The sequence below is a fragment of the Daldinia decipiens genome, assembly GCF_022478715.1.
Source record: "Daldinia decipiens strain CBS 113046 unplaced genomic scaffold F4813scaffold_6, whole genome shotgun sequence".
NCBI classification, from domain to species: domain Eukaryota; kingdom Fungi; phylum Ascomycota; class Sordariomycetes; order Xylariales; family Hypoxylaceae; genus Daldinia; species Daldinia decipiens.
In genome coordinates this window covers 530,354-547,528 of record NW_026054549.1, presented here as the reverse complement: position 1 = coordinate 547,528, position 17,175 = coordinate 530,354, and the positions used below count along the sequence as shown (strand labels likewise).

The 17,175-nt window shown below is 45.9% G+C and overlaps 8 protein-coding genes across 8 annotated transcripts; 5 read left to right on the top strand and 3 right to left on the bottom strand.

Annotated features, from left to right (window-relative positions):
• Positions 1-160: 160 nt before the first annotated feature.
• On the top strand, positions 161-2,221 carry F4813DRAFT_379265 (HET-domain-containing protein; the record flags this gene model as incomplete). Its single annotated transcript, XM_049245434.1, has 2 exons — positions 161-626; positions 705-2,221. 2 exons carry the CDS (start codon positions 161-163, stop codon positions 2,219-2,221), a joined length of 1,983 nt encoding a protein of 660 aa, XP_049102432.1.
• Positions 2,222-3,146: 925 nt separating this feature from the next.
• F4813DRAFT_350041 (uncharacterized protein) lies at positions 3,147-4,898 on the top strand. The gene is made up of 2 exons (XM_049242257.1): positions 3,147-4,209; positions 4,262-4,898. The coding sequence occupies exons 1-2, from the start codon at positions 3,421-3,423 to the stop codon at positions 4,709-4,711; spliced, it is 1,239 nt and encodes a 412-aa protein (XP_049102431.1). The 5' UTR covers positions 3,147-3,420; the 3' UTR covers positions 4,712-4,898.
• A 310-nt stretch (positions 4,899-5,208) lies between these two features.
• On the bottom strand, positions 5,209-5,737 carry F4813DRAFT_386666 (uncharacterized protein; the record flags this gene model as incomplete). The annotated part of the gene is made up of 2 exons (XM_049246451.1): positions 5,209-5,440; positions 5,517-5,737. 2 exons carry the CDS (start codon positions 5,735-5,737, stop codon positions 5,209-5,211), a joined length of 453 nt encoding a protein of 150 aa, XP_049102430.1.
• A 934-nt stretch (positions 5,738-6,671) lies between these two features.
• Positions 6,672-7,555, top strand: F4813DRAFT_386665 (superoxide dismutase; the record flags this gene model as incomplete). The annotated part of the gene is made up of 3 exons (XM_049246450.1): positions 6,672-6,719; positions 6,796-7,143; positions 7,307-7,555. 3 exons carry the CDS (start codon positions 6,672-6,674, stop codon positions 7,553-7,555), a joined length of 645 nt encoding a protein of 214 aa, XP_049102429.1.
• Positions 7,556-7,912: 357 nt separating this feature from the next.
• F4813DRAFT_295054 (uncharacterized protein) lies at positions 7,913-10,343 on the top strand. The gene is made up of 4 exons (XM_049240669.1): positions 7,913-8,309; positions 8,375-9,306; positions 9,359-9,974; positions 10,043-10,343. Exons 1-4 carry the CDS (start codon positions 8,087-8,089, stop codon positions 10,282-10,284), a joined length of 2,013 nt encoding a protein of 670 aa, XP_049102428.1. The 5' UTR covers positions 7,913-8,086; the 3' UTR covers positions 10,285-10,343.
• A 194-nt stretch (positions 10,344-10,537) lies between these two features.
• Positions 10,538-11,226, bottom strand: F4813DRAFT_386663 (uncharacterized protein; the record flags this gene model as incomplete). The annotated part of the gene is made up of 2 exons (XM_049246449.1): positions 10,538-11,028; positions 11,136-11,226. 2 exons carry the CDS (start codon positions 11,224-11,226, stop codon positions 10,538-10,540), a joined length of 582 nt encoding a protein of 193 aa, XP_049102427.1.
• Positions 11,227-11,531: 305 nt separating this feature from the next.
• On the top strand, positions 11,532-14,806 carry F4813DRAFT_350034 (uncharacterized protein). Its single transcript, XM_049242256.1, has 2 exons — positions 11,532-12,270; positions 12,338-14,806. The coding sequence occupies exons 1-2, from the start codon at positions 12,104-12,106 to the stop codon at positions 14,262-14,264; spliced, it is 2,094 nt and encodes a 697-aa protein (XP_049102426.1). The 5' UTR covers positions 11,532-12,103; the 3' UTR covers positions 14,265-14,806.
• A 15-nt stretch (positions 14,807-14,821) lies between these two features.
• Positions 14,822-16,995, bottom strand: F4813DRAFT_350032 (uncharacterized protein). Its single transcript, XM_049242255.1, has 3 exons — positions 15,758-16,995; positions 15,650-15,686; positions 14,822-15,541 (listed from the first exon to the last, which is right to left on the bottom strand). The coding sequence occupies exons 1-3, from the start codon at positions 16,276-16,278 to the stop codon at positions 15,161-15,163; spliced, it is 939 nt and encodes a 312-aa protein (XP_049102425.1). The 5' UTR covers positions 16,279-16,995; the 3' UTR covers positions 14,822-15,160.
• Between the last annotated feature and the right edge of the window lie 180 nt (positions 16,996-17,175).

The following is a 17,175-nucleotide window of genomic DNA, read 5'->3' as shown; positions in this document are numbered from 1 at the left end:
CGGTGGGGATCCTGGATTACTATGTATGTAAGTCACCTAGGTTAACCTAATAGTTAATCTAAAATGACCCCTTTTAAATCCCAGCATCTTCATAGCAACCTTCTCCTTTGATCTTGTATAGAAGATAGCTACATAGGTAGCTACATAATTTCTAACCGCCATGGATCAGCAAGGTAACTTATGTCAAAGGTGTAAACTATTATTTTCAAGAGATGGCTTCTCACAATTACTTTCATCAAATACATTCAGACACTCAAAACTTGCGACTTTCCCCGACCGACCAGATTGCCGGTTCTGTAGTTACCTTTGGAACGAGGATTTCATCGGAGGAGCTATCAATGTGCTCACAACGCGACGCCTACGCGATTTGATTTACCCTGCATCTGGTAAAATAAAACCAGAGAAACAACTTGAACTTGCCGCATGCTGGGTAGTCATTACGCGTCCTATAAGAAACCAATATATTATGGGAATCTCTGGAGCTGTCGTCAGTATGGAACCTCTTACAGTGAAGAATGACTTAATTCAAGTCCAAGGTGTCGACAGAATATTCATAGCCATAGAATCAGACGAAGGACGTACTAAGTGGCAGGCATTCCGGCCATTGTGTCTGGTTGTTTCTAAAGGTACTCTAAACTTCACATCTCGTAGGACTAAATGGCTACAAAATATGCTCTTGGCCAGCTGACTGTAGTTTTTCTTAGATAGTCCATTGGCATCATTTACGAATTTTCGGCCTGTTGAATGGAATGGCCTAACTAGGAGATGGACCGAAGATATTAAATCGATGCTTGAATATTGCCGAACATCGCACCCTCAATGCCAACCGTCTAGCCCATCATCACTTCCATCACGGTTGTTGCGAATTAGGGGAAGTGAGAAGGCCTTTAAAGTACGACTAGTCGATACGAGAAAAGGATTCGGAAATGAATTGTATGTAGCCTTGAGTTACTGCTGGGGAGGCCCGCAGCCACTGGAACTAACAAAAGATAACCTCGGCCTTCTCCTTAACAATGATCTAGACAGCGTTTCCCTCTCGCAGACAATAAAAGACGCAATTTTAGTGACACATTCCTTAGGGTTAAATTACTTATGGATAGATGCATTATGTATCATTCAAAATGACCCTGAGGACAAGAAGAAAGAAATCAGCCAAATGTGTACCATTTACCAAAACTCTTTCGTCACCATCGCCGCTGCTACATCTACCTCCGTTCACGAGAGTTTCCTAAACAATTCGGCAACGTTCAATACACGACATGCCACCTGCACTGTCCCTTTCATTGACAGTTACGAGAAAGGCTATGATCTTAAAAGTCTCAATAGTATCACTATCTCACCTGTACATGCGCATAAGACCGACGTCTTTCCTTTGAATAAGAGGGGTTGGACATTTCAAGAGGCTCTTCTCCCTCTACGACTACTGGTATTCGGAGACCTTGAGCCATTTATCCGATGCCGAACAAAGAATGTGATGAGGAAATCATGGAGCTCCATCGACTACGAGCTTTCTGCTGTGCATCCTCGGCGAATCATTGATAGCATAGCAACTAGGAAAGCTCACGAAGACGGCCTATTCGTGGATACGAAAGGAGGTGACCTCGAAAATATCTGGCGAGAGATCGTGGAGCAGTATACTCTTCGCCAACTTAGTTATTATACGGACAGACCGCTCGCTATCAGTGGTGTGGTAGACTTCCTTTCCAGCACTTTCCGAGATAAATGCCACTTTGGCGTCTGGGAGTCATCACCGATAAGTGGGTTATTGTGGAAGACTATGCCTCTAAAAGAGCGAAAGAGTATCATCGGCCTACCAACTTGGTCCTGGATGTCCATCACGGGACCCGTAGATTTGGATTGTGTTGTTTACTTTGACAAACCGGAAGCGTCAGTTGAGTGGGACACCAATTCCTCGTATAGTCGGCTACTGGTATCATGCCATGTTCTAAAAGGAGAAGATGTATTTCCTAGGATGGGAAATACTGGCCCTAAGATACTGATCGAATGCTGGTCTGATTTTTCCGAAGGTGAGGTTGAATATCACTTCCTGCCAGAAGAGCAGTCGTTATTTCTAGTGCTCGCACGCGAGACAAATGGCCGCTTCTTGGCACTAGTTGCAGCGTGCCAAGGGGACAATGTTTATCATCGGTGTGGGCTGGCCGAGTTGAATATCCCGAGCAATTGGCAGTTAGGGTTACGCGATCAGATTGTTCTAGTGTAATGACAATGCAACTGTTTATGAAATCATGAAATTACGAAATTATGAGAGTGAAGATGGGAGGTTGTTTTGTCCCTTAGAAAAACAAAGCTTCATCCTAGAATTCGTAATCAACACTCAACAAGGATTGTACAGAGCTGTAGTAGCGTTGGTTCTACCTCTGGACGGCTATATAAGCGGGTATGTTGAAACGGGTATTTAAGGGGTCGCTGATAAATATAGCATGGAGCCTCTTAATACTAGTATGCATTCAAATTAAACGTCACTTAATGCTTATTGGTAAAGAAGTTAAGTAATTAAATTATATATATACCTGGTAATTATAATATAGATAATTGGGTGATAAAACTATCCAAAATGGTGGTGGTGTATCACTTGGTAAGGCGTTGTCAGATTATCCACTTAACCAAAAGGTAACTTGTAATGTCATAAATGCCATTGCTTATTATATGCGACAGGTGTAGGTGCTAGGTTAGTGGCAGTACGTTGGTAGAGAGATGGGTGGTAAGGATGTGACAAAAAAGGCTTTGGACTGATAAATAATCTGTGCAATGGTATAAGCTATTAGCGTAAAATCGGAAATGCCAATGGCTTTTATTGGAATAAAACATAGTTCTAATATTCTTCGAACTATAATCTTTAATCACGTCTCGGTGAACCTTGGATATCATTTCTCAAGTCCTGATATCCCACCAAATAATGCAGGTATATGTAACCCTCTGACCTCGATGGAAGGCTATCATGTATGCTTAAAGGATGTGTATCTACCTTATTGGCAGAGTACTTATCATTTCCTGCTCTGAGTGGCTTACTGGCGTAGAAATTGGAGAAACTTCTGTGAGTTGAGTTGTCTGCGGCTGAATCTTTGCCGCCACTTTGGGCATAGCTCGAGCAGTAGACCCAAACTTTGCGTCCAATAGAGCATACTATCTCCCACACGATATTTGCAGACCTATAAAACTTTCTAAAATCTTGTTCTATCATATTCTAACTGCTAAAGTTGCCGAGCCTAAGATACCTAAATGAGGCTTAAATAAGTGGTTCAGGGGATTGCTGCTAGGTACTGTACGAGATATCTCAGCAAAAATGTGTATATAAGCCAGGCTTCTCCTTTCACTCACAAAGAATGTTAGTGAGTCAATGAAATCATCCATACTCATACTACTCATATAGTATATTTCACTGAGAGACACTTGATTAACATGGCAACACACGACAGTGACACGAGGAACACCAATGACGAACGTGAAGATCGAAGTAACCTAGGTACTCCTGCTCGCCAATCTACCAGTGAAGAAGCTTCCAAGGTTTCGTTAACGCGGCAAGCACCAACTGAGCCTATCCCCAAAAGAATTTGGCATACGTATACAAGTTACGCTTTTGGACGGATAGAACATGAGTACGCCCTCGAGCAGAAGAACCAGTGTATCCGGTCTCAATTAGGCAGCACCACAACTACACGTAGCTCGGTAAATTCGTTTATGCATGGTGTTGCTCATACCGTTGGGGTGATACAGCCAAGGTTTACCTTTGATAGATCGGACTTCCCTTACCCTGCTTCGTTTCTAAGCGCAATCAATGAACCAGATAGGTCGCGGCGACAAGGTAATGGAGAGGACATTATGAATGCCGATCCGTCACCTGAACGGAACGATCCGGCACAGGAAGAACGTGGTATTCTTACAACAGTGAATACTAGAAAATCCGCAGAGCACCAATTGTCCAAGTTTAAAAACAGGAAATTAGGCTTCGGTACTCGATGGTTTGGCATTACACGGTGGTCGGAAATCAGATCCCAGACTCCAGTTCAGCCTACCTATATTGTCCTAGGAGTCTTCCCTCGCGGTTATGCCAATCCACGAGAGACGGTCGTGTTTATTGACAGACCGGAACAACTATTCTTGCGCCTTCATTGGGCTGCTTTCCGCTTGCGCGGCTTAACCAGTAGTCTCTTCTCGCTCAGGCATGTGAAGGAGTTCAGATTATATAAAGTATGTATGTTTTGTATTTTCAAGTATAGCGTTAGCCTAACATACTTTGCAGTGTGATTCTCAAAGGGGGATTCACGAATCCATCGACTTAGATAGTTATGGAACCGGCGATTTACGATTACTTTTGGCTACCTATAAGCAGTGGTATGTTACCGACTATATGGCAAAGCAATGGGCGATGTGGATCCACACGGTGTTGAATGAAGGTTCACATAAAGTTCCTAAGGGCTCGTATTCGCTTGAACTGGTGCTGGACTGGTCAGCAAAGAGGATTTCAGTTGTAGTGCTGTTACCTGTGTTGCTAAGCATCGCAATCGACATTTGGCTAAACTCGAAGGACTGGACAGACCTAGCAACTATCCAGACTGCCTGGGGCACTGCATCTTACATCGTGACAGCAGGAGGTCGTAAGTTGTCGCTTCAGTGGGTTGAAATGTTTCAAAAAGCTAACAGATCAGTAACGGCGGCATTGTTGGGTATTCTAAGCAGTATTTCGGATTAATGATTTTAAGGAGATTCTCATGGCCAGCGATATTTCTCTAGATAATCGGTAATATTAGGTCTGTTGAATTATTTACACGCTGTGTATGGATATATTCTACGGCAGGGGATAGACACTTATGGACAAGGAAAGGATTGGGGGTGACAAGATACTAGCTAGTACTCCTATATGCATAGTAAAAAGGGTCATGGTAATTTATCGAGTTAAATTATCATCTATTTAGAAACTGAGCTTTTATATTATAATGCTCCTTGTTCTATCAGGCATGTCTCTAGGGCTCGTAATGATCTTCTCCGGCTCCTGACTTGAAAAACACCTAATTTAAATGATACAATCTAATATTTCCCTTTGACAAGGTCGATTATTAGCCCATGACACCGAGGAAAACCAACTGTCCTCACGGAGTATCGTAAGATGACGAGACCTCTCCATTTCTTATCATTAACTCAACTCATGGCACTTGTTTATTACTAATATTTTTCCCCTTGTAGGTCGGTTCAGTTGTATCCTATGATTCCCTCTGCGATGGGATCGATGGCATGCTGCGACCACAGAGTAACCCTGCGACCAATTATCCCTTCACCTCCAACCTCTATTTTCATAGGATGATTAAGAGGCACTTCTATCGAATGCTCCTGGTCGTCTTGCAATGTCGATTGTGTCCGCGTCAAGCTAAATTTGTAGAGAAAAGGACTTATTATAGCAGACCTCGTGAGATCTCCAGTCTCACTATGCAAGCCTTGTTAGCGTTTTTACTCGCTCCGGGCCAGATGTTTCTGGAGTTTCTAGAGATACGGATGCTTACTGGATACCAACGATACATGAATCCAAATTAGTGAAGCTACTGTTGCCACTGTTTTCGTCGGGTACGAACGTGACATGAGTAGCGACAGAACTTCCTTCCCCACAGTCGTGGAATGTAAGCTGACCTGTCGTCACTGCAGGCATGAATCGAGTGGTTCTTAACGGAAGACTGAGTACGGCGAGGGCACCGCCGCGAGACTGTCTAGAATGGTTGCCACACATTGTTTAGGTATTCCTTGGATGTATTCTTTGAAGAGGACTTTCGTTCAGAGCGAGGACCCGCCTAACTCACTTAGATGGGGATAATAAGAATATGTGATGCTGAAAATAACTTCTGTTTGGGAAAAGAAATTGATTAAAAAATAATAGGATACCAGAGGATATAAAAGTTTAACTATTTAACAAAAGCATTAAGTCTAGAAAAGAACCTAAGGTAAATATATCGTGCCAAGGATTCAGGAGTAAGGACCAGTTCTGTTGGCCCTCAAGGTTCCGTGATGCAGCTACACCAATAGCGGCATTATGTACTATTGTAATCTACATTCGTCACCTTTGATACGGAATATTCCCTATTATGTAACACTAAAAGCAAATAAGAGCAGATTAAATACATTGGCAGAAAAATGAGAGAGTTGTGGTTGTTACAGCTTCCACACGTAAGTTGAGCAAGTTTGCGCTCTTTGAGGCCGTTTTGTGACCCGCTTCCGGGAAACCATCGCACAATCACAAAGTTTAGTGAGTGACCAATCATCGCTAGCTGCTCTTGCCCTTGATAGACGGTGTGCCTGCTACATAGTACACGAATATGAGGTAAAGAAGGCGCAAGAACGTGGGGAAGAAGGAAAGAGGACCTTGATGGTCATTCGGCACCTCCTATTTTGTGTTTGTCATCATTATCACTGCTAAAGAGCTTTTTCATCTTACCTACGGCACATTACTTTGCCCTCCTTACCTTGCCTGCCCTTTTCACTCCTATTTATCAACTATCCACAAATCGATCTACCCGCAATACGGTAGAAGGCACCCGAATTCTTCTGGATCGAACTGCCACCGGTCGCGGATTTCTCTACTTAGCACCAAATTATTCTTCGTATTCTCTACAATATTCTCTGCAACTAGAACTCTCCTAGGGATATCAATCAGCGTACATCTCACAATGGCCTCAAAGACGTACTCCCTTCCCCCGCTCCCGTATGCGTATGATGTAAGTCTTATTATACTAGTAGCCCGGCTGTCCTCTACGCAAACAACACTCCCATATTGACAACATGGCGCACTAGGCTTTGGAGCCCAGCATCTCCAAGCAGATCATGGAACTGCATCACACCAAGCACCACCAGACCTATATCACGAACCTTAACAAGGCCCTTGAGGCATCAACCAAGGCTCAGTCGGAAGGTAAATTGCAGGATGCTGCGGCTCAGCTGTCGGCCATCCGTTTCAACGGTGGCGGTCACATCAACCATTCGTTGTTCTGGGAAAGTCTAGCGCCTTCCTCCTCTCCCGACTCGAAGCTTGATGCCGCCCCTAAGCTCTCCAGTGCTATCAAGGACACCTGGGGTAGCTTCGACAAGTTCAAAGAAGTTTTCGGAACCGCCCTACTGGGCATCCAGGGGAGTGGCTGGGGTGTAAGTACATTTTAGATATTATCTGTCTATTCTTTACTGTCCTCGACGATCATGTTTTTAAACCTATCTTCTTTGGGTTGGTTAAAACGTATCACCACTTACCTGATCTGTTTGATAATGCTCCGAAATGACCATAGCTAACTTTATCTACCTAATGATGTAGTGGCTCGTCAAAGAAGCCGTCACCGGTCAGCTCCGCATTGTGACTCTCGCGAATCAGGAGGCGGTTGTCGTAGGCGACACTCCCCTCCTCGGCGTAGATATGTGGGAGCATGCCTATTATCTTCAGTATCTCAACGGGAAGGCGGCCTACGTCGAGAACATCTGGAAGGTGATCAACTGGAAGACTGCCGAGGCGCGTTACGCTGGAAGTAGAGATGACGCTTTTGAGGTACTCAAGGCCAATATGTAAAGGTAGATAGCTAGATGACGTGAAAAAGATATCTGCCACAGGCAACTAGGTTAAGGAAGCGGGCTTCGTCAGGAAGACGCGCTCTCTGGCATTGAGTAATGGTTTCTGAAGACAATTACGCTCTGATTGTTGCGTTATAACTAAAATAAATTAGGGGATGTGCCGACTACCTAGGTACCTAGGTACTTTCTATTGCAGCTTTTTTAATGACGTAAGGTATTGATAAAGTGAAAATTACGTGAAACTGCATGAGAAATGATTAGTAAGTCACTATGAACTTGGCGTTTATTCCAATAGCTTGACTTTTGAAATAAACGAAAATCGGGCTGACAATTCTTCCCTGCCCCTATGCCAGTACCTAGCTTGTGCTGTCGTGTAACATTAGATCTGTTTAGTGGCACCCACAGAAAGATAGTCGACCCACTGATCTGATTTAGTGCCGGTTTTCCATTTAAAACCGCGGGGATATTTCGTCGCGTTTTTGACGTCTTCACGCGTCAAGCTCTAGACTCGATTCCGAATTCAACGACGATGACGTCGACAAGGTTACCACTGAGTTCTACACCTCTTTCTTCACCTGATTCGTATGCGACAGCTACAGAGTCTCCCCGGAAACCATTGCATGCTGCAACGACAGATATTGGCAGCCCTATCGTCGACGGTAGAGATGTAGCCAACAAATCGTATAGCAAGGCCAGCCAGCTTCCCCCGGAACTTAAGCAGCACTGTCAGATTTACTTGGAGGAGAATTTGTGTATGCTTATTTTCTCTCGAGAATTTGTTGTAGACGGGTTTCACTGATCATAGATTATTCTCTAGACCTAATTACTCTCAACCTTTTAAATAGCCTATTGTCATCCAGTCGCAAAGGTCCAACCGATCCCTATTACTGTCCCCCGCCGAACCAATTATCGCTGCTCAGCACAGCTGTTGTACACCCAAAATTTACAACAAGACCGAGGGAAGAGGGCTGGTCTGAGGTATCTGCCGAGTCCCTTGTCTACCTACAAAGTCTCCTTTCTCGCGTAGGACCTATCAACGGCCGATTTAAGGAGGCCTTCCGCTTCGCGAGCGCCTCGCGAAATGGCACACCAGAGTCCTATTCGGACGATGATCAGGATTATGGCGGCGACGACGATGGTGGCGATGGTACCTATGCACAGATGCGACGTAGACACTATCAAGACGGTCTTTGGCAACGGGGGCATGATTTCTTTCACGTGGTAGGCTGGGCATTCAATTGCAGTGTTCTCTACCCAAACCGATGGCGACACTGGAGACATTGGCTCAAGTTCATGATAGACCTATTAGAGCAAGATCTCATTGAGCGCCATAATCTAGACATCGAAAATGGCCAGTCGGACTGCCCTATGCTTCGGGATTCAATTCTGGCCGGCTATGTTGCCCAACGCTCTGGACGCTCCGCAGGAGGGTTGAAATGGATCATGGAAGCTATATTTGCTGACGGCAGTGTCGCTGCGAGTTCTCGCTTCCAGGAAATCTGGCAAAAGGAACAAAAGGAAAATACCAAAAGCACCGCAAAGAAAAGGAAGCGCGAAACGGTCAATATTGACAAGGGTAATTTTGGAGGCTGGCTGGATGATGAATCGGTATACTCTTCTCAAACGTCTGAACCGCCGACACCGCAGAAACGAAGGGTGAATTCTGGTGATATGGGAGACTCGGATTTCCAAGCGTTAGAGCCAGCTTACATAGAGTCAATTCCTCTACGACAACGTCTCTTCTCTTTAGTAAGATATTTCCTATTCGTAAAACCACGTCGCGGGCTAATGAGTAGAATAGTTATCATATCTCTGCCACTATCTCCCAAGACCTCCGTTGGACCTCTCTGACCTTTATCAGAGGTTCGAAACGACGGTAAAGTCCCTTCCTCTGCCTATTTTTACCGCCTTCGTAAACAACCGGACGTCGGCCCTGAAGCTAGAGTCGAAAATATCAACATTACAAGGTATTCTATTGCTCTTAATGCCCGCCACAGCTCTTTCGCCAGCCAAAGTCGACCGTACCTGGCAAGATTCAGATGGCATTACTGTTGAAATCCTAGAACGTTGTTTTCTCCCTTATCCTGCGAACACCATCGCAGTCGAAGACAACGCGAAGGTATCAGTACTACTTGAAAACGTATTTCAGATATTGTGGTGCGAAGGAGGTGGAGCACTAAGCAACGGCCTTAGGGCAGCAACTGAGAAAGGAATAGCTGCGAGGGAGGCAAAGGTCAAAAGGAAGAAAACATCAGCCCGGGGACGAATGAATACCGAAGACCCGGATGTAGAAGCTCGCCTCGTGTTAAAAATGTCAGGGGAAAGGTTGCACGTACTACTTGATCTTATCGAAGCCGATAGCAATGGTGACAGCGCAATGGAACCGGAGCCTATGGATGAGGATGAGGATAACGAAGGTATGCATATCATTCTCGAAGAGCAATTCTTATATCCTCTTATCGACAAGTACTAATTAAACATGTAGATGATGATATTGATGCAACTTTTATAACAGCCGCCGATAACATGGAGCAGTATGAAAACGAAACTGAAGAAAAGCTATACTGCCTGTGCCAGGACAAGGAGTCTGGTGATATGATCGCCTGCGGCAACCAAAACTGCCCATACGAATGGTTTCACTGGGAATGCGTCGGCCTCAAGTCAAAGCCGAGAGGAAAATGGATGTGTCCTGAGTGTACACGTCCCAAGCGCGGAAAGCGGAAGTAATGTTTGGTTATTGAATTTATAAGACGACTAGAGAAATATGCATATCTCTGGTGTGGAGGGAATTCATATCCTTATTTTATGTGAGCCTAAGCGGTTCTAATAGTAGTATTGGTGTGTCTGTTAATGCGACATAGAATCCATGAGCTGTCTCATTATACTATTTACACGATATTATGATATACATAGGTACATACCATTGCTCACGCAATAATACAAAGCTATACACCATCCGTGGCTTTCTGTAAACTTCTTCTCACCGCTTCTTCGCTGGGGCCGGAGTCCACGCTTCTGGTTGCCAAGTTTCGCCGGGGCCACTGCTCCGTGCGCGTTTCCAGGGATCATCCTTCTGTTGTGTTACTTCGTCGCGCTCATTCCGAGTCGGCGATTCACGAGCCGCGCGCTCCTGAGGTTGTGTCCGACCCGTGTTGAGCGAAGGTACCGGTTGTCCCTTTTTGCGACCCGGCACGTCAGCCAAGCTGGGCTTAGCTTCCCAGCGCGCATCGGCCTCGGCGGCAAGGACTTTAATGCGCTCTTGTCGAACGACGTCACCGGCCTGCTCGTCAAGAGTTGGGGGTTGCTCGCGCTGATACCGAAGCCATTGATGCCAAGAGGGCGGCACTTTGACTTCGCTGTAGTGCGTAGACCGGGGATAATTGACGATGCGCCGGAGCCGGGAGTCCGGGGCGGAGGGATCGCCGCGGACTAAACGGAATTCCCAGTACGTATTGCCTTGAAGGTCGAGGCCTACAATTTAAGGGGAAAAAGATAACACGTAAGTTAATTATTCGAGATAAGAGAGTAATGGTGTTATATGAAAAGGCTAAGTGAAACGACATGATATTATAACTCACCGACGAGAAAGCGCTTTCTCCACGGCAGACGGAGGGCTTTCCACTGATACCAGGCCTTTCGTATAGGACCTATTTGCTTTACGGTTGACATTGGAATATGATTATATTTATAAAGTACCTCATAGTCAAGTAAAATTTGGTAAATTCGGTATCTTTTAGAGGGTTGTATTAAGACGAAGTGTGTACTACGATTCAAAGCTATCAAGCAATGAAGCTATCAACTTATTAGGCCTCAATAATAAAAATCCAAACCGAAAGTCGACGTCAGAATTATTGAAGATGCGATAAGATAAGAAAATATATGCACCGCCACGGACTTTTATTTCCAGGGTTCCATCCATCCATTCATTTGCCAAATACCTATGTACCTCCATATCTCCACGCGCAAGCCCCATCTGTACCTAATGTAAGTCAGACCGAATCAATTAATGCCGATGGGAAACGTCATCCCTGTCGCGCAGCCTATTTCCTACCTACATGTAATTGTGCAATGGCGTTTAGTGGGGCGTGGAGCCCTGCCATCTTCATACTTGTATGTATTCCTCATTAAGACGGCGCAACCGCCATCTTCAACTTCTTATCTTTTAATAGACGCATATTCGCTGATTTGATATTTGTAAAAAATACCAACGCGTCGCAATTCCAATAATTCCCGCATAGCGTTCTAATTACCATCTCTACCTGTCATTTATTCACTCTCACTCCCTTCGTCTATTCGCATACCAATCTCGTCGCTGGTGACGTCGTCTCATCTCATCCCACGTATCCTCCATTCCAACCAGCAATTCCCCGAACTGCAAATCACTATTATTACCTTCAATACATACGAGTCACTTTACTGCGCTCATAGTCACCTCCCATATATAACTAAATAGGTATTAATCTAATCACATTGATTATCAATACCTATAAGTTACACGCAGTGACCATTGCGCTTCAGAACCGCGCGAATAGAATCGCGAGTTAGTATGGCATCAGTAACATCCTTGGACAAGGACTTGCGAAAATTGCGCCTCGAAAAATATACGCCAGCTGCCGCGAACGAGGCACAGTCGTGGATTGAGGGTGTATTAGGTAGCAGACTTCCATCCAACGATCTTCTTGACGGACTTAAGGATGGCGTTGCTCTATGCAAGTATGTTCAAGTATACATACACAGTACTATATCTTCTAGGTTAACTAACGATATATCTTTCTTGTAGACTCATTAATCTGGCTGTCGGTCCTCCTGGTGTTAAATTCAAACAATCCGCTATGCCATTCATCCAGATGGAGAACATCTCTCATTTCCTTCGCGCCTGCCAATCGCCACCCCTGAATTTACAAGATCACGACGTGTTTCTTACCGTCGATTTATACGAGCGGAAAGATCCTGCCCAAGTTCTCCAGTGCCTCGGCGCTTTCTCTCGAGCCGCGCATTTCCTTAACCCCTCTACATTCCTCTCTCCTATTGGATCAAAGGCGAAGGTGTCCGCCACCATGAGCCCGCAGAGCACGGGTCCAACGACCCCGCGTAATAGGAAATTGTCCAACGTCAGCAACAACTCATCTACGTACGGTTCACGGTCCGGTATAACCCCTATGAAAACTGGAGACTCGGGTTCGGGACGCTGGAGTCCTACCAAGAGTCCACCGCCATCGACCGAACGTATAGGATCGCCGTCTGTATCTAGTTGGAGCAAAAGAGACCTCGAAGGAGTTACAAGCCCCGCATGGAACATTGCACAGTACGGCTATATGGGCGGCGCAAGTCAGGGCAACCTAGGTATATCCTTCGGAGGGCGGCGGCAGATTACCAGCGCCAGTCCTCTTGTCCCGAACTTGGCCGATAAGGAGCGCAAGCGCAAAGAGCAGGAGGCCGAGGCCGAGGCCGAACGACAGAGGTTGCAGGCAGATGACGAGGAACGTATTCGTAAGGCTGAGCTAGAAGCTGAAGAGGAACGGGCGCGGTTAGTAGAGGAGCATAGATGGGAGGAAGAGACAAGACGGCTGCGCGCCGAAGAAAAGCGCAAGGCGGAAGAAGAGAAACGTCGGTGGGAAGAGGAAGAGCGCCAATGGAAACTAACAGAGGAGAAGCGAAGGAGGGAAGAAGAAGAAGCCGAAGCAAAATTAGCCGAAGAGCGCCGTCGTGCGAAGGGTCAAAACGATAGCCGATTACAAGGGCAATTTCTTAGTCAATACCAGGCCGAACACGATATCACGCCGCAAAAGAGTGGCGGGGGCGGGTATAGCGATCGCATCAAACAGTTAGAACAAGAACTAGAGTTGGCAAGGAAACGAGAGATGGAATATGAGGAAGAGCGACAAAAGCGGTCACAGAATCGAGCACGATCTCGTAGCCGGCCAAAAAAGGTAGAATGTAGGCCACCCAGTCGCCAAGACTCATGGCGACCTAAAGACGAGCGCGAGTTCCTCAGTACACAGTGGAATCGGCGTCAGCAAGAGCAGCGAGAGCGAGAGCAACAGCAAGAACAACAGCACGACATGGCTCCCCCGCCTCCGCCGCGTCCGCTCCCCGTACCTGGATTGGCTGCACCAATAAAGACCAATCGCACAGGAGAGAAACCACCTGTTCCCATAAAACCTCAAAGAACTGGAGAGGGTAGGCCCCTTCCCATTCCGGACCGGATTAAGAACCAGGCAACCGGTAGCTCGAGCCCAAATCCGTTAGCACGGCCCCTTCCTGTCCCATCCCCGAATTCCAACGGTAATCGTACGGATCGCTTCCTCGCCTCCAATCCGGCGCCTGTTCCGGCTCCTCCGCAGCAAACTTACTCTCGTGAGCTCGACGCCACAGCAGAACGTGATGCGGAGGATAGACGACGGGCCGAATCACAAGCTAAGACGAAGGCAGGCGGCTGGGCAGGCAAGTCGTTACTAGAGCGCGAGATGGAGATGGAAAGGCAAAGGCAGCGCGAATGGGAAGAGTCGCAGCAGGAGACGGCTAAGGCGGTTAGAGCAGGCGATGGTGTAGATGGTATTGGCGGCGGAGTTGGTGGCCGGTGGGACGTTAGTCAGTGGAGCGGATATACTGGCGGCGACAGCCAAAACAATGGATCCGCGGGTATCGGAGCTGGAAGGAGGCAAATCGTTGGGCCTAGGCCGTTACCAAACAGACCCGGGCCATGAACAACTCCCCCGATAGAATCGTGAGGAATTAGTTACCTATCTGTTCCCAGTAGTGTACCTTTAAGGTCATTCAAGGAATAGAGACCCAATAACGACATTACGCAATATATTTCATCAAGTTTGACATTAGAATGTTGTCGGCTTCTCATTTGAGGACGATTATGTAGAGTGGGGAAGTTATGGGTTCGAGTTATATTCAAGTCAGCCTTGGCTTGACGTGAAATATAAAAGAAATTGTGGAAGCAGTAAGCATGCCTCTCTACCTTCGTGTAGATTTATTATAGCGGTAGGAGTATATGTCGAGTTACAGGTTTAATAGATCCTTCATCACATAGGTAGGTACTTAACGTTTTGCACCTGAATCTGTTCGAACCCACATTGCGAGAACAGCCATTTCGCTCTTTTCACTTAGGTATAATCCGAGGGTAAGTAAAAAGGATTTGGTTTTCGCGATGGAGTTCCAGAGATAGGCACTATCCGCGTCGTATGAGGAAGTATGGTTATGGCGTCTAATAGATGATAGACCATATAATTGCTGTAGGAAACTAAAAGAATATCATGCATAAACTTCAATTTTCGTCACTCTACCTGTTCTAATATTATATTACTACCTTATACGGTATTCGCTACTAACTCTTTTCCAACGAGAGGCGACGACTTGAAGGAATTCGCGTCATGAACGTATGATTTCTACATCTTGACACATTCTTGTTGGGAATTACAGCAGGTTGAAAAGCTTAGGTACTCCTCGTGCGTGAATTCGATTAATGGTATGACGCTATGCATAGGATATGTGATCAAGGATATGGCTTAATTACCAACCAACATTATAAAGCAGTATCGAGGAGCCGAGATATGCGGTATCGTCTCACACGAAAGACCTAATATTATCCCCATTATAACCGCACTACCGACTGCGCATCTGTCGTAGTTCTTATATCGCTATCATTCAAGGAGCTTTTGAGCCAACAGTAATTAAGATCCGTCCCTTGCGGTCCAACGTCGTAATAGATAGCCCCCACGCAACGTGTGTTCTTAGCACACAGCGAAACACAGTCCTTCATCGATTCGGACTTGAGGTTCTCAATATCGCGGCCTTGGTGTGCTACGTCGCACTCGATCCTAAACTTCGTTCCAGTGCCCGAGTCTGTATATGTACTTCCGTCGATGCCCAGACAGCTGCGTACTGAGCTTGGAGTAGCTGTAGGTGACGCACTTGTACTAGAGGATGAGGCCGTCGTCGTAGAGGTCGTTGTAGGACTTGGAGAGCCTGTAGACTTGATTTGGTTAGTAGCGCACAGTAGCGGTAGTTGTAATGGCAAAGTCTTTGTTATGACCGATAACTCTGCCATCATACGGGAGAATACTACACGACTTTAACTTACTTGATTTTCACCTGCCACCGGTGACGGTGCTGCCGACCTATCGGAGAGAAGCCTTCATTAGCAATTATCTTGCGTCAAGGATGAAAGCATTAGAATATATTTACTTACGAAGCATTGGTGGCTTGGTTCCTTTGAGTTACTCCAACCGCTGCACCGACAGCCGCTCCCACGAACGCAACTACGAACATACCTATCAAGAGTAACCAGAATACTCTTTTTCGAAGTCCAAGTATGGTAGGAGGTTTAGAGGCGGCAGTAATATTCTGATTTGATTCGGTATTACACCCATTGTGTTCGTCTTTAGTATAATTATCTGGGGTGCTTATAACTGGCGACCCGTAGAAGACCTCTTTTCCTGAAGGGACGTTTCGTGGATCGGGTGAGCCAACTTCAATACCTTCTACTGGAGGATGTATTTCTGGTGCTAAGGGATCGTTGTCAAGAATCTTACTCTCACCACCCATGAGTACGAATCTCTTCTTAGTTCTCTCTGGAATCATTGAGTTCTCTCCACCCTGACCAAGATGGCCTCCTTCAGCACAGTCCCAACATACAGGCGTGCCCCTCCCGTCAAAATAATGAGGACAGACTGCATTTAAGTCGGGTCCGGCAGCGGTATTGTTTGACATGTCCCGTGAGTGTGGTGGTACTGCGTTTACAAACGAGGAAACGCCGAGCTGCGCGCGAGGTGGGAATGAGATGTATACTGCTAGAACCCGGGCCCGTGAAGAAGAAATGTAGCAAATCACCGAGTGCGACTGAAGAAGATGGGTAGGAAAGCTAAAAATAACCGTTTTCTGCTCATTGGGAATTCAATCGAACCAACAATCGGATATAATCTACCCATGCAGTCTAGAGCCATCACAGGGCGCTACTGCTGGATAGATACCATTCGATACTACGCTCGAGGTTCCATCGGGGGGCTAAGGATTCAGCTCAACCCATGGGAATCCATCGCATAATATGCAGCTACCTTTAACTGCAGCCCTATCGTGAAAGGGGAATAGAAAAAGGACAGGGGAAACCCCAATAATGTCAATGGAAATCGAACCTAAGCTCTTTTATCAACCAGATAGGGGTTGAAAGGAAATGCGCCATCAGTATTGGTATCAGTATTGGTGTAAACGCGATTCCGAACTGAGGCCTAGTCTCCGAAGCGTTTGGCCAAATCTAAAGCATTTTGCGATTGTTATGAGAGTATTCAAGACTTAGCGACGGGCCGTACCGTAAGACATGATTTGATAATTGTCCCCCATAACTACCTACCTAGCTATGAACGTAAAATAGACATGATGTCTGAGATTTGCAACTATATTTATAAAGTTGTAAAGTGATACTAATTCCTGATGATTTGGAGTCCACTATTTGAATCGGGGATCTAATTTCGAAGGTCTAGGTTACATTGGAGGTGGCTGCTACTACAATACATAACAGGTACCTACATGTAATTCATGTGGCTGGACATACATAGCTGCATGGCTGAATTCCCTCTCTGCATAAGGGAATTTTGCCCGAGCTGGACGCTA